Genomic DNA, 12,082 nt, shown 5'->3' with positions numbered 1-12,082 from the left:
GGTCTTCTGGTTGTGGGAGGGGTCTTCACCTGGGTCAGCCGAAAGCTGCCCAGGCACTAGTTCGATCCTTCTGTCTCTATCGCCAGGCAGCTTCAGCTGACCCAGGCTGGGCAATTAGAGTGGGGAGGGATCTTCCTTGTGTATTCAGTGCAAGAGCACAGCTCCCTGCAGAATTGTACAGCCCCCACCCCTTGTTGTTCCGGCCTCTTCCACCTCCCACAACAGTCCAAATGAAATAAAAGTCTGGTGCTCGACACCCACCTCGAAATACAACTTTTTGCCAAAGTCTTTCCTCCTCTGCAGTAAAAGTTGTTCAAAAGTATTTGCAGTTCTCTCCTCAGCTCTCCCTCACCAGCAGCACCTCCAGCAACTGACTGCAGAACTGTCAGCTGCACCTCACTGACGCACTCAAAACTCAGGGTTCCCAATCAGAGAGCAGCCAATCCCGTGCTGTACCTGTCCTGGGAGCACTCGATACTGACACTGGGTATAAAGTGGGGGGGGGGACACACTGTCAGGGTAATGTAGAGGGAGCTCTACACTGTATCTAACCCGTACTGTACCTGTCCTGGGAGCACTCGATACTGACACTGGGTACAAAGTGGGGGGGACACACTGTCAGGGTAATGTAGAGGGAGCTCTACACTGTATCTAACCCGTACTGTACCTGTCCTGGGAGCACTCGATGCTGACACTGGGTATAAAGTGGGGGGGACACACTGTCAGGGTAATGTAGAGGGAGCTCTACACTGTATCTAACCCGTACTGTACCTGTCCTGGGAGCACTCGATGCTGACACTGGGTATAAAGTGGGGGGGACACACTGTCAGGGTAATGTAGAGGGAGCTCTACACTGTATCTAACCCGTACTGTACCTGTCCTGGGAGCACTCGATGCTGACACTGGGTATAAAGTGAATGGGAAACACTGTCAGGGTAATGTAGAGGGAACTCTACACTGTATCTAACCCGTACTGTACCTGTCCTAGGAGTGTTTGAATGGGACAGTGTAGTGTACAGGTTAATACTGACCCTGCGATAGTGCAGCACTCCCTCAGTACTGACCCGCTGACAGTGCAGCACTCCCTCAGTACTGACCCTCCGACAGTGCAGCACTCCCTCAGTACTGACCCTCCGACAGTGCAGCACTCCCTCAGTACTGACCCTCCGACAGTGCAGCACTCCCTCAGTACTGACCCTCCGACAGTGCGGCACTCTCTCAGTACTGACCCTCCGACAGGGCAGCACTCCCTCAGTACTGACCCTCCGACAGCGCAGCACTCCCTCAGTACTGACCCTCCGACAGTGCAGCTCTCCCTCAGTACTGACCCTCCGACAGTGCAGCACTCCCTCAGTACTGACCCTCCGACAGTGCAGCTCTCCCTCAGTACTGACCCTCCGACAGTGCAGCGCTCCCTCAGTACTGACCCTCCGACAGTGCAGCACTCCCTCAGTACTGACCCTCCGACAGTGCAGCACTCCCTCAGTACTGACCCTCCGACAGTGCAGCACTCCCTCAGTACTGACCCTCCGACAGTGCAGCACTCCCTCAGTACTGACCCTCCGACAGTGCGGCACTCTCTCAGTACTGACCCTCCGACAGGGCAGCACTCCCTCAGTACTGACCCTCCGACAGCGCAGCACTCCCTCAGTACTGACCCTCCGACAGTGCAGCTCTCCCTCAGTACTGACCCTCCGACAGTGCAGCACTCCCTCAGTACTGACCCTCCGACAGTGCAGCTCTCCCTCAGTACTGACCCTCCGACAGTGCAGCGCTCCCTCAGTACTGACCCTCCGACAGTGCAGCACTCCCTCAGTACTGACCCTCCGACAGTGCAGCACTCCCTCAGTACTGACCCTCCGACAGTGCAGCTCTCCCTCAGTACTGACCCTCTGACAGTGCTGCACCCTCTCAGTACTAACCCTCCGACAGTGCAGAACTCCCTCAGTACTGACCCTCCGACAGTGCAGCTCTCCCTCAGTACTGACCCTCTGACAGTGCTGCACCCTCTCAGTACTAACCCTCTGACAATGCAGCACTCCCTCAGTACTGACCCTCCGACAGTGCAGCTCTCCTTCAGTACTGACCCTCCGACAGTACAGCTCTCCCTCAGTGCTGACCCTCCGACAGTGCAGCTCTCCCTCAGTAGTGACCCTCCGAGAGTGCAGCTCTCCCTCATTACTGACCCTCCGAGAGTGCAGCACTCCCTCAGTGCTGACCCTCCGACAGTGCAGCTCTCCCTCAGAACTGACCCTCCGACAGTGCAGCACTCCCTCAGTACTGACCCTCCGAGAGTGCAGCTCTCCCTCAGTACTGACCCTCCGACAGTGCAGCACTCCCTCAGTAGTGACCCTCCGACAGTGCAGCACTCCCTCAGTACTGACCCTCCGACAGTGCAGCTCTCCCTCAGTACTGACCCTCCGACAGTGCTGCACCCTCTCAGTACTAACCCTCTGACAATGCAGCACTCCCTCAGTACTGACCCTCCGAGAGTGCAGCACTCCCTCAGTACTAACCCTCCGACAGTGCAGCACTCCCTCATTACTGACCCTCCGAGAGTGCAGCACTCCCTCAGTACTGACCCTCCGACAGTGCAGCTCTCCCTCAGTACTGACCCTCCGACAGTGCAGCACTCCCTCAGTACTGACCCTCCGACTGTGCAGCTCTCCCTCAGTACTGACCCTCCGACAGTGCAGCTCTCCCTCAGTACTGACCCTCCGACAGTGCAGCTCTCCCTCAGTACTGACCCTCCGACAGTGCAGCTCTCCCTCAGTACTGACCCTCCGAGAGTGCAGCACTCCCTCAGTACTGACCCTCCGACAGTGCAGCACTCCCTCAGTACTGACCCTCCGACAGTGCAGCACTCCCTCAGTACTGACCCTCCGACAGTGCAGCTCTCCCTCAGTACTGACCCTCCGACAGTGCAGCACTCCCTCAGTACTGACCCTCCGACAGTGCAGCACTCCCTCAGTACTGACCCTCCGACAGTGCAGCTCTCCCTCAGTACTGACCCTCCGACAGTGCAGCACTCCCTCAGTAGTGACCCTCCGACAGTGCAGCTCTCCCTCAGTACTGACCCTCCGACAGTGCAGCACTCCCTCAGTACTGACCCTCCGACAGTGCAGCTCTCCCTCAGTAGTGACCCTCCGACAGTGCAGCACTCCCTCAGTACTGACCCTCCGAGAGTGCAGCACTCCCTCAGTACTGACCCTCCGACAGTGCAGCTCTCCCTCAGTACTGACCCTCCGACAGTGCAGCACTCCCTCAGTACTGACCCTCCGACAGTGCAGCTCTCCCTCAGTACTGACCCTCCGACAGTGCAGCTCTCCCTCAGTACTGACCCTCCGACAGTGCAGCACTCCCTCAGTACTGACCCTCCGACAGTGCAGCACTCCCTCAGTACTAACCCTCTGAGAGTGCAGCACTCCCTCAGTACTGACCCTCCGAGAGTGCAGCACTCCCTCAGTACTGACCCTCCGACACTGCAGCTCTCCCTCAGTACTGACCCTCCGACAGTGCAGCACTCCCTCAGTACTGACCCTCCGAGAGTGCAGCACTCCCTCAGTACTGACCCTCCGACAGTGCAGCACTCCCTCAGTACTGACCCTCCGAGAGTGCAGCTCTCCCTCAGTAACTAAGTCAGTGCTGAGATTTATCTTTTTCGCCTTCGATCACAGTGTTCAGTTGTTCCTGGACGGGTTACTGTCGCACTGAGTCCTTCAGTTTTCTCACGTGCTATCTTGTGGGCGGTGCTGGGCCGACTTTCAGTGAGTTTTCCACAGTCATTCCCTGTCTGATTATGTTCCGTCTGCTCTTCTCCCAGCCTGTGATTCTCCTGGAAAGTGGCATGACTGATGAGCAGTAAATCTCGCCAGGGCAAGGCGACACCTGCTAAGTCCAGTTTCAACCAAGCTCTTCGGAATGTGGAAAACCTTTGTATATAGCATGGAAGATCACAACCAAGACCATTCTGCTCACAGCTGCGTGTGTGTGTGTGTGTGTTAGTGAGTGTGTGTTAGTGTGTGTGTGTTAGTGAGTGTGAGTGATTGTGGTTCAGTGACTGTGTGTGTGTGTGTGTGTGTGTGTGTGTGTGTGTGTGTGTGTGTGTGTGTGTGTGAGTTAGTGAGTGTGAGTGATTGTGGTTCAGTGTGTGTGTGTTAGTGAGTGTGTGTGTGTGTGTGTGTTAGTGAGTGTGAATGATTGTGGTTCAGTGACTGTGTGTGTGTGTGTGTGTGTGTGTGTGTGTGTGTGTGTGTGTGTGTGTGTGTGTGAGTTAGTGAGTGTGAATGATTGTGGTTCAGTGACTGTGTGTTTGTGTGTGTGTGTGTGTGTGAGTTAGTGAGTGTGTGTGATTGTGGTTCAGTGACTGTGTGTGTGTGTGTGAGTTAGTGAGTGTGTGTGATTGTGGTTCAGTGACTGTGTGTGTGTGTGTGTGTGTGTGTGTGTGAGTTAGTGAGTGTGTGTGATTGTGGTTCAGTGACTGTGTGTGTGTGTGTGTGTTAGTGAGTGTGTGTGATTGTGGTTCAGTGACTGTGTGTGTGTGTGTGTGTTAGTGAGTGTGTGTGTGTGTGTGTGTGTGTTAGTGAGTGTGAATGATTGTGGTTCAGTGACTGTGTGTTTGTGTGTGTGTGTGTGAGTTAGTGAGTGTGTGTGATTGTGGTTCAGTGACTGTGTGTGTGTGTGTGAGTTAGTGAGTGTGTGTGATTGTGGTTCAGTGACTGTGTGTGTGTGTGTGTGTGTGTATGTGTGTGTGAGTTAGTGAGTGTGTGTGATTGTGGTTCAGTGACTGTGTGTGTGTGTGTGTGTTAGTGAGTGTGTGTGTGTGTGTGAGTTAGTGAGTGTGAGTGATTGTGGTTCAGTGACTGTGTGTGTGTGTGTGTGTGTTAGTGAGTGTGTGTGTTTGTGTGAGTTAGTGAGTGTGAGTGATTGTGGTTCAGTGACTGTGTGTGTGTGTGTGTGTGTGTGTGTGTGTGTGTGAGTTTGTGTGTGTGTGTGTGTGTGTGAGTTTGTGAGTGTGTGTGAGTTAGTGAGTGTGAGTGATTGTGGTTCAGTGACTGTGTGTGTGTGTGTGTGTGTGTGTGTGTGTGTGTGTGTGTGTGTGTGTGTGTGTGTGTGTGTGTGTGTGTGTGTGAGTTAGTGAGTGTGTGTGATTGTGGTTCAGTGACTGTGCTGGGACGAGGGAGCAGTACCACAGGACATGCGCAATGCCAATATCATCACCCTCTATAAGAACAAGGGTGACCGCGGTGACTGCAACAACTACCGTGGAATCTCCCTGCTCAGCATAGTGGGGAAAGTCTTTGCTCGAGTCGCTCTGAACAGGCTCCAGAAGCTGGCTGAGTGCGTCTACCCTGAGGCACAGTGTGGCTTTCGAGCAGAGAGATCCACCATTGACATGCTGTTCTCCCTTCGTCAGATACAGGAGAAATGCCGTGAACAACAGATGCCCCTCTACATTGCTTTCATAGATCTCACCAAAGCCTTTGACCTCGTCAGCAGACGTGGTCTCTTCAGACTACTAGAAATGACACAATTCAACATGGTCGCTCCTCATCAGACCCCTTTCCTATCCTGAGTGGCGTGAAACAGGGCTGTGTTCTCGCACCCACACTGTTTGGGATCTTCTTCTCCCTGCTGCTCTCACATGCGTTCAAGTCTTCAGAAGAAGGAATTTTCCTCCACACAAGATCAGGGGGCAGGTTGTTCAACCTTGCCCGTCTAAGAGCGAAGTCCAAAGTACGGAAAGTCCTCATCAGGGAACTCCTCTTTGCTGACGATGCTGCTTTAACATCTCACACTGAAGAGTGTCTGCAGAGTCTCATCGACAGGTTTGTGTCTGCCTGCAATGAATTTAGCCTAACCATCAGCCTCAAGAAAACGAACATCATGGGACAGGACGTCAGAAATGCTCCATCCATCAATATTGGCGACCACGCTCTGGAAGTGGTTCAAGAGTTCACCTACCTAGGCTCAACTATCACCAGTAACCTGTCTCTCGATGCAGAAATCAACAAGTGCATGGGAAAGGCTTCCACTGCAATGTCCAGACGAGCCAAGAGAGTGTGGGAAAATGGCGCACTGACACGGAACACAAAAGTCCGAGTGTATCAAGCCTATGTCTTCAGTACCTTGCTCTACGACAGCGAGGCCTGGACAACATATGTCAGCCAAGAGCGACATCTCAATTCATTCCATCTTCGCTGCCTCCGGAGAATCCTTGGCATCAGGTGGCAGGACCATATCTCCAACACAGAAGTCCTCGAGGCGGCCAACATCCCCAGCTTATACACACTACTGAGCCAGCGGCGCTTGAGATGGCTTGGCCATGTGAGCCGCATGGAAGATGGCAGGATCCCCAAAGACACATTGTACAGCGAGCTCACCACTGGTATCAGACCCACCGGCCGTCCATGTCTCCGCTTTAAAGACGTCTGCAAACACGACATGAAATCCTGTGACATTGATCACAAGTCGTGGGAGTCAGTTGCCAGCGTTCGCCAGAGCTGGTAGGCAGCCGTAAAGGCGGGGCTAAAGTGTGGCGAGTCGAAGAGACTTAGCAGTTGGCAGGAAAAAAGACAGAGGCGCAAGGGGAGAGCCAACTGTGCAACAGCCCCGACAAACAAATTTCTCTGCAGCACCTGTGGAAGAGTCTGTCACTCTAGAATTGGCCTTTATAGCCACTCCAGGCGCTGCTCCACACACCACTGACCACCTCCAGGCGCTTACCCATTGTCTCTCGAGATAAGGAGGGCCAAAAGGAAGATGGTGTGAGTGTGAGTGTGTGTGTGATTCTGTGTTATTATGGTGTGAGTGTGTTTGTGTATTGGTGTGAGTGTGAGTGTATTAGTGTATTGGTGTGAGTGTGTGTGTGTGATTCTGTATTAGTGTAATTGTGTGAGTGTGAGTGAGTTAGTGTTTTGGTGTAAGTGTGTGTGTGTGATTCTGTATTAGTGTAATGGTGTGGGTGTGGGTGTGAGTGAGTTAGTGTTTTGGTGTGAGTGTGTGTGTGTGATTCTGTATTAGTGTAATGGTGTGGGTGTGAGTGTGAGTGAGTTAGTGTTTTGGTGTAAGTGTGTGTGTGTGATTCTGTATTCGTGTAATTGTGTGAGTGTGAGTGAGTTAGTGTTTTGGTGTAAGTGTGTGTGTGTGATTCTGTATTAGTGTAATGGTGTTGGTGTGAGTGTGAGTGAGTTAGTGTTTTGGTGTAAGTGTGTGTGAGATTCTGTATTAGTGTAATGGTGTGGGTGTGGGTGTGAGTGAGTTAGTGTTTTGGTGTAAGTGTGTGTGTGTGATTCTGTATTCGTGTAATTGTGTGAGTGTGAGTGAGTTAGTGTTTTGGTGTAAGTGTGTGTGTGTGATTCTGTATTAGTGTAATGGTGTTGGTGTGAGTGTGAGTGAGTTAGTGTTTTGGTGTAAGTGTGTGTGAGATTCTGTATTAGTGTAATGGTGTGGGTGTGAGTGTGAGAGAGTTAGTGTTTTGGTGTAAGTGTGTGTGTGTGATTCTGTATTAGTGTAATGGTGTTGGTGTGAGTGTGAGTGAGTTAGTGTTTTGGTGTAAGTGTGTGTGTGTGATTCTGTATTAGTGTAATGGTGTTGGTGTGAGTGTGAGTGAGTTAGTGTTTTGGTGTAAGTGTGTGTGAGATTCTGTATTAGTGTAATGGTGTTGGTGTGAGTGTGAGTGAGTTAGTGTTTTGGTGTAAGTGTGTGTGAGATTCTGTATTAGTGTAATGGTGTTGGTGTGAGTGTGAGTGAGTTAGTGTTTTGGTGTAAGTGTGTGTGTGTGATTCTGTATTAGTGTAATGGTGCTGGTGTGAGTGTGAGTGAGTTAGTGTTTTGGTGTAAGTGTGTGTGTGCGATTCTGTATTAGTGTAATGGTGTGGGTGTGAGTGTGAGAGAGTTAGTGTTTTGGTGTAAGTGTGTGTGTGTGATTCTGTATTAGTGTAATGGTGTGGGTGTGAGTGTGAGTGAGTTAGTGTTTTGGTGTAAGTGTGTGTGTGTGATTCTGTATTAGTGTAATGGTGTTGGTGTGAGTGTGAGTGAGTTAGTGTTTTGGTGTAAGTGTGTGTGTGTGATTCTGTATTAGTGTAATGGTGTTGGTGTGAGTGTGAGTGAGTTAGTGTTTTGGTGTAAGTGTGTGTGTGCGATTCTGTATTAGTGTAATGGTGTGGGTGTGAGTGTGAGAGAGTTAGTGTTTTGGTGTAAGTGTGTGTGTGTGATTCTGTATTAGTGTAATGGTGTGGGTGTGAGTGTGAGTGAGTTAGTGTTTTGGTGTAAGTGTGTGTGAGATTCTGTAATAGTGTAATGGTGTGGGTGTGAGTGTGAGAGAGTTAGTGTTTTGGTGTAAGTGTGTGTGTGAGATTCTGTAATAGTGTAATGGTGTGGGTGTGAGTGTGAGAGAGTTAGTGTTTTGGTGTAAGTGTGTGTGTGTGATTCTGTATTAGTGTAATGGTGTTGGTGTGAGTGTGAGTGAGTTAGTGTTTTGGTGTAAGTGTGTGTGTGTGATTCTGTATTAGTGTAATGGTGTTGGTGTGAGTGTGAGTGAGTTAGTGTTTTGGTGTAAGTGTGTGTGTGTGATTCTGTATTAGTGTAATGGTGTGGGTGTGAGTGAGTTAGTGTTTTGGTGTAAGTGTGTGTGTGTGATTCTGTATTAGTGTAATGGTGTGGGTGTGGGTGTGAGTGAGTTAGTGTTTTGGTGTAAGTGTGTGTGTGTGATTCTGTATTAGTGTAATGGTGTGGGTGTGAGTGTGAGTGAGTTAGTGTTTTGGTGTAAGTGTGTGTGTGTGATTCTGTATTAGTGTAATGGTGTGGGTGTGGGTGTGAGTGAGTTAGTGTTTTGGTGTAAGTGTGTGTGTGTGATTCTGTATTAGTGTAATGGTGTGGGTGTGAGTGTGAGTGAGTTAGTGTTTGGTGTAAGTGTGTGTGTGTGATTCTGTATTAGTGTAATGGTGTGGGTGTGGGTGTGAGTGAGTTAGTGTTTTGGTGTAAGTGTGTGTGTGTGATTCTGTATTAGTGTAATGGTGTGGGTGTGGGTGTGAGTGAGTTAGTGTTTTGGTGTAAGTGTGTGTGTGTGATTCTGTATTAGTGTAATGGTGTGGGTGTGGGTGTGAGTGAGTTAGTGTTTTGGTGTAAGTGTGTGTGTGTGATTCTGTATTAGTGTAATGGTGTGAGTGTGAGTGAGTTAGTGTTTTGGTGTAAGTGTGTGTGAGATTCTGTATTAGTGTAATGGTGTGAGTGTGAGTGAGTTAGTGTTTTGGTGTAAGTGTGTGTGAGATTCTGTAATAGTGTAATGGTGTGAGTGTGAGTGAGTTAGTGTTTTGGTGTAAGTGTGTGTGTGTGATTCTGTATTAGTGTAATGGTGTGGGTGTGGGTGTGAGTGAGTTAGTGTTTTGGTGTAAGTGTGTGTGTGTGATTCTGTATTAGTGTAATGGTGTGAGTGTGAGTGAGTTAGTGTTTTGGTGTAAGCGTGTGTGTGTGATTCTGTATTAGTGTAATGGTGTGAGTGTGAGTGAGTTAGTGTTTTGGTGTAAGTGTGTGTGTGATTCTGTATTAGTGTAATGGTGTGGGTGTGAGTGTGAGTGAGTTAGTGTTTTGGTGTAAGTGTGTGTGTGTGATTCTGTATTAGTGTAATGGTGTGGGTGTGGGTGTGAGTGAGTTAGTGTTTTGGTGTAAGTGTGTGTGTGTGATTCTGTATTAGTGTAATGGTGTGAGTGTGAGTGAGTTAGTGTTTTGGTGTAAGTGTGTGTGTGTGATTCTGTATTAGTGTAATGGTGTGAGTGTGAGTGAGTTAGTGTTTTGGTGTAAGTGTGTGTGTGATTCTGTATTAGTGTAATGGTGTGGGTGTGAGTGTGAGTGAGTTAGTGTTTTGGTGTAAGTGTGTGTGTGTGATTCTGTATTAGTGTAATGGTGTGGGTGTGGGTGTGAGTGAGTTAGTGTTTTGGTGTAAGTGTGTGTGTGTGATTCTGTATTAGTGTAATGGTGTGAGTGTGAGTGAGTTAGTGTTTTGGTGTAAGTGTGTGTGTGTGATTCTGTATTAGTGTAATGGTGTGAGTGTGAGTGAGTTAGTGTTTTGGTGTAAGTGTGTGTGAGATTCTGTATTAGTGTAATGGTGTGGGTGTGAGTGTGAGAGAGTTAGTGTTTTGGTGTAAGTGTGTGTGAGATTCTGTAATAGTGTAATGGTGTGAGTGTGAGTGAGTTAGTGTTTTGGTGTAAGTGTGTGTGTGTGATTCTGTATTAGTGTAATGGTGTGGGTGTGGGTGTGAGTGAGTTAGTGTTTTGGTGTAAGTGTGTGTGTGTGATTCTGTATTAGTGTAATGGTGTGAGTGTGAGTGAGTTAGTGTTTTGGTGTAAGTGTGTGTGTGTGATTCTGTATTAGTGTAATGGTGTGAGTGTGAGTGAGTTAGTGTTTTGGTGTAAGTGTGTGTGTGTGATTCTGTATTAGTGTAATGGTGTGGGTGTGGGTGTGAGTGAGTTAGTGTTTTGGTGTAAGTGTGTGTGAGATTCTGTAATAGTGTAATGGTGTGAGTGTGAGTGAGTTAGTGTTTTGGTGTAAGTGTGTGTGTGTGATTCTGTATTAGTGTAATGGTGTGAGTGTGAGTGAGTTAGTGTTTTGGTGTAAGTGTGTGTGTGATTCTGTATTAGTGTAATGGTGTGGGTGTGAGTGTGAGAGAGTTAGTGTTTTGGTGTAAGTGTGTGCCTCACACACTGCGATATATATTAATCCAGGTTGGGATATAAAGTAACACTAATGAATCGCCCGTTTCCTGATGCGGACTGGAATATTGGACGGGAATAAACCAAGAGTGTGATTCACAAAGTGCATGATGTACAGAATCCCTGGACAGGATCGTACTTCAGGGAGACAGATTGTACCTTGTTCTCTCATTGTTTAAAACACTCTACCCTATTCTGCACAGGCCTGTAGCTGTGCTTTACACTGAGTCACTGCCTTCTATTCAATAATCAATACACAGTCATATTACTGTTCCTTATACTGACATTTAACTGTACACATACCAGAATAAAACCAGACTTGTTCCACAAATATCTCCAGCTCTATTCATTCAATGATCCATTGTCCAATTAGAGATCTTTAACATGATGAAGTTGACTGACAGGGTAAACGAAGAGAAGATGTTTCCACTTGGAGTTACTGTGTACAGTTCCGCTCTCCATATCACACTGGGAGTTACTGTGCACAGTTCCGGTCTCCATATCACACTGGGAGTTACTGTGCACAGTTCTGGTCTCCATATCACACTGGGAGTTACTGTGCACAGTTCCGGTCTCCATATCATACTGGGAGTTACTGTGCACAGTTCTGGTCTCCATATCACATTGGGAGTCACTGTGCACAGTTCTGGTCTCCATATCACATTGGGAGTTACTGTGCACAGTTCTGGTCTCCATATCACACTGGGAGTTACTGTGCACAGTTTTGTCTCCATATCACACTGGGAGTTACTGTGCACAGTTCTGGTCTCCATATCACACTGGGAGTTACTGTGTACAGTTCTGGTCTCCATATCACACTGGGAGTTACTGTGCACAGTTCTGGTCTCCATATCACACTGGGAGTTACTGTCAACTGTTCCGGTCTCCATAACACACTGGGAGTTACTGTGTACAGTTCCAGTCTCCATATCACACTGGGAGCAGCGACAGGGAGAGTGAGGTGGCAGCTGGGTAGGTCTAGGAGCCTGAAGAAAGACGAAGCTTTGAAAGAATATCGGGAATGTCGGACCAATCTGAAACGAGGAATTAAGAGGGCTAAAAGGGATCATGAAATATCTTTAGCAAACAGGGTTAAAGAAAATCCCAAAGCCTTTTATTCATATATAAGGAGAAAGAGGGTAACTAGAGAAAGGATTGGCCCACTCAAGGACAAAGGAGGAATGTTATGCGAGGAGTCAGAGAAAATGGGTGAGATTCTAAACGAGTACTTTGCATCGGTATTCACCGAGGAGACATGGCGGATGTTGAGGTTAGGGACAGATGTTTGATTACTCGAGGTCAAGTCGGCATAAGGAGGGAGGAAGTGTTTGGATATTCTAAAAGGCATTAAGGTGGACAAGTCCCCAGGTCC

The 12,082-nt window shown here is 48.7% G+C and overlaps 1 protein-coding gene across 1 annotated transcript in view; it reads left to right on the top strand.

Moving 5' to 3' along the window:
- Positions 1–11,043, top strand: part of LOC137385071 (membrane-spanning 4-domains subfamily A member 15-like) — a 151,974-nt gene extending 140,931 nt beyond the window's left edge. The window contains exon 7 of the mRNA XM_068059811.1: positions 3,824–11,043. Coding sequence (XP_067915912.1) covers positions 3,824–3,865 — 42 coding nt within the window. The 3' untranslated portion in view covers positions 3,866–11,043. The remainder of the gene's footprint in view (positions 1–3,823) is intronic.
- Positions 11,044–12,082: the final 1,039 nt, after the last annotated feature.

Source organism: Heterodontus francisci, chromosome 28 (genome assembly GCF_036365525.1).
Source record: "Heterodontus francisci isolate sHetFra1 chromosome 28, sHetFra1.hap1, whole genome shotgun sequence".
Taxonomy (NCBI): domain Eukaryota; kingdom Metazoa; phylum Chordata; class Chondrichthyes; order Heterodontiformes; family Heterodontidae; genus Heterodontus; species Heterodontus francisci.
Note: the sequence above shows the minus strand (reverse complement) of the source record. Positions and strands in the feature narration are given on the sequence as shown.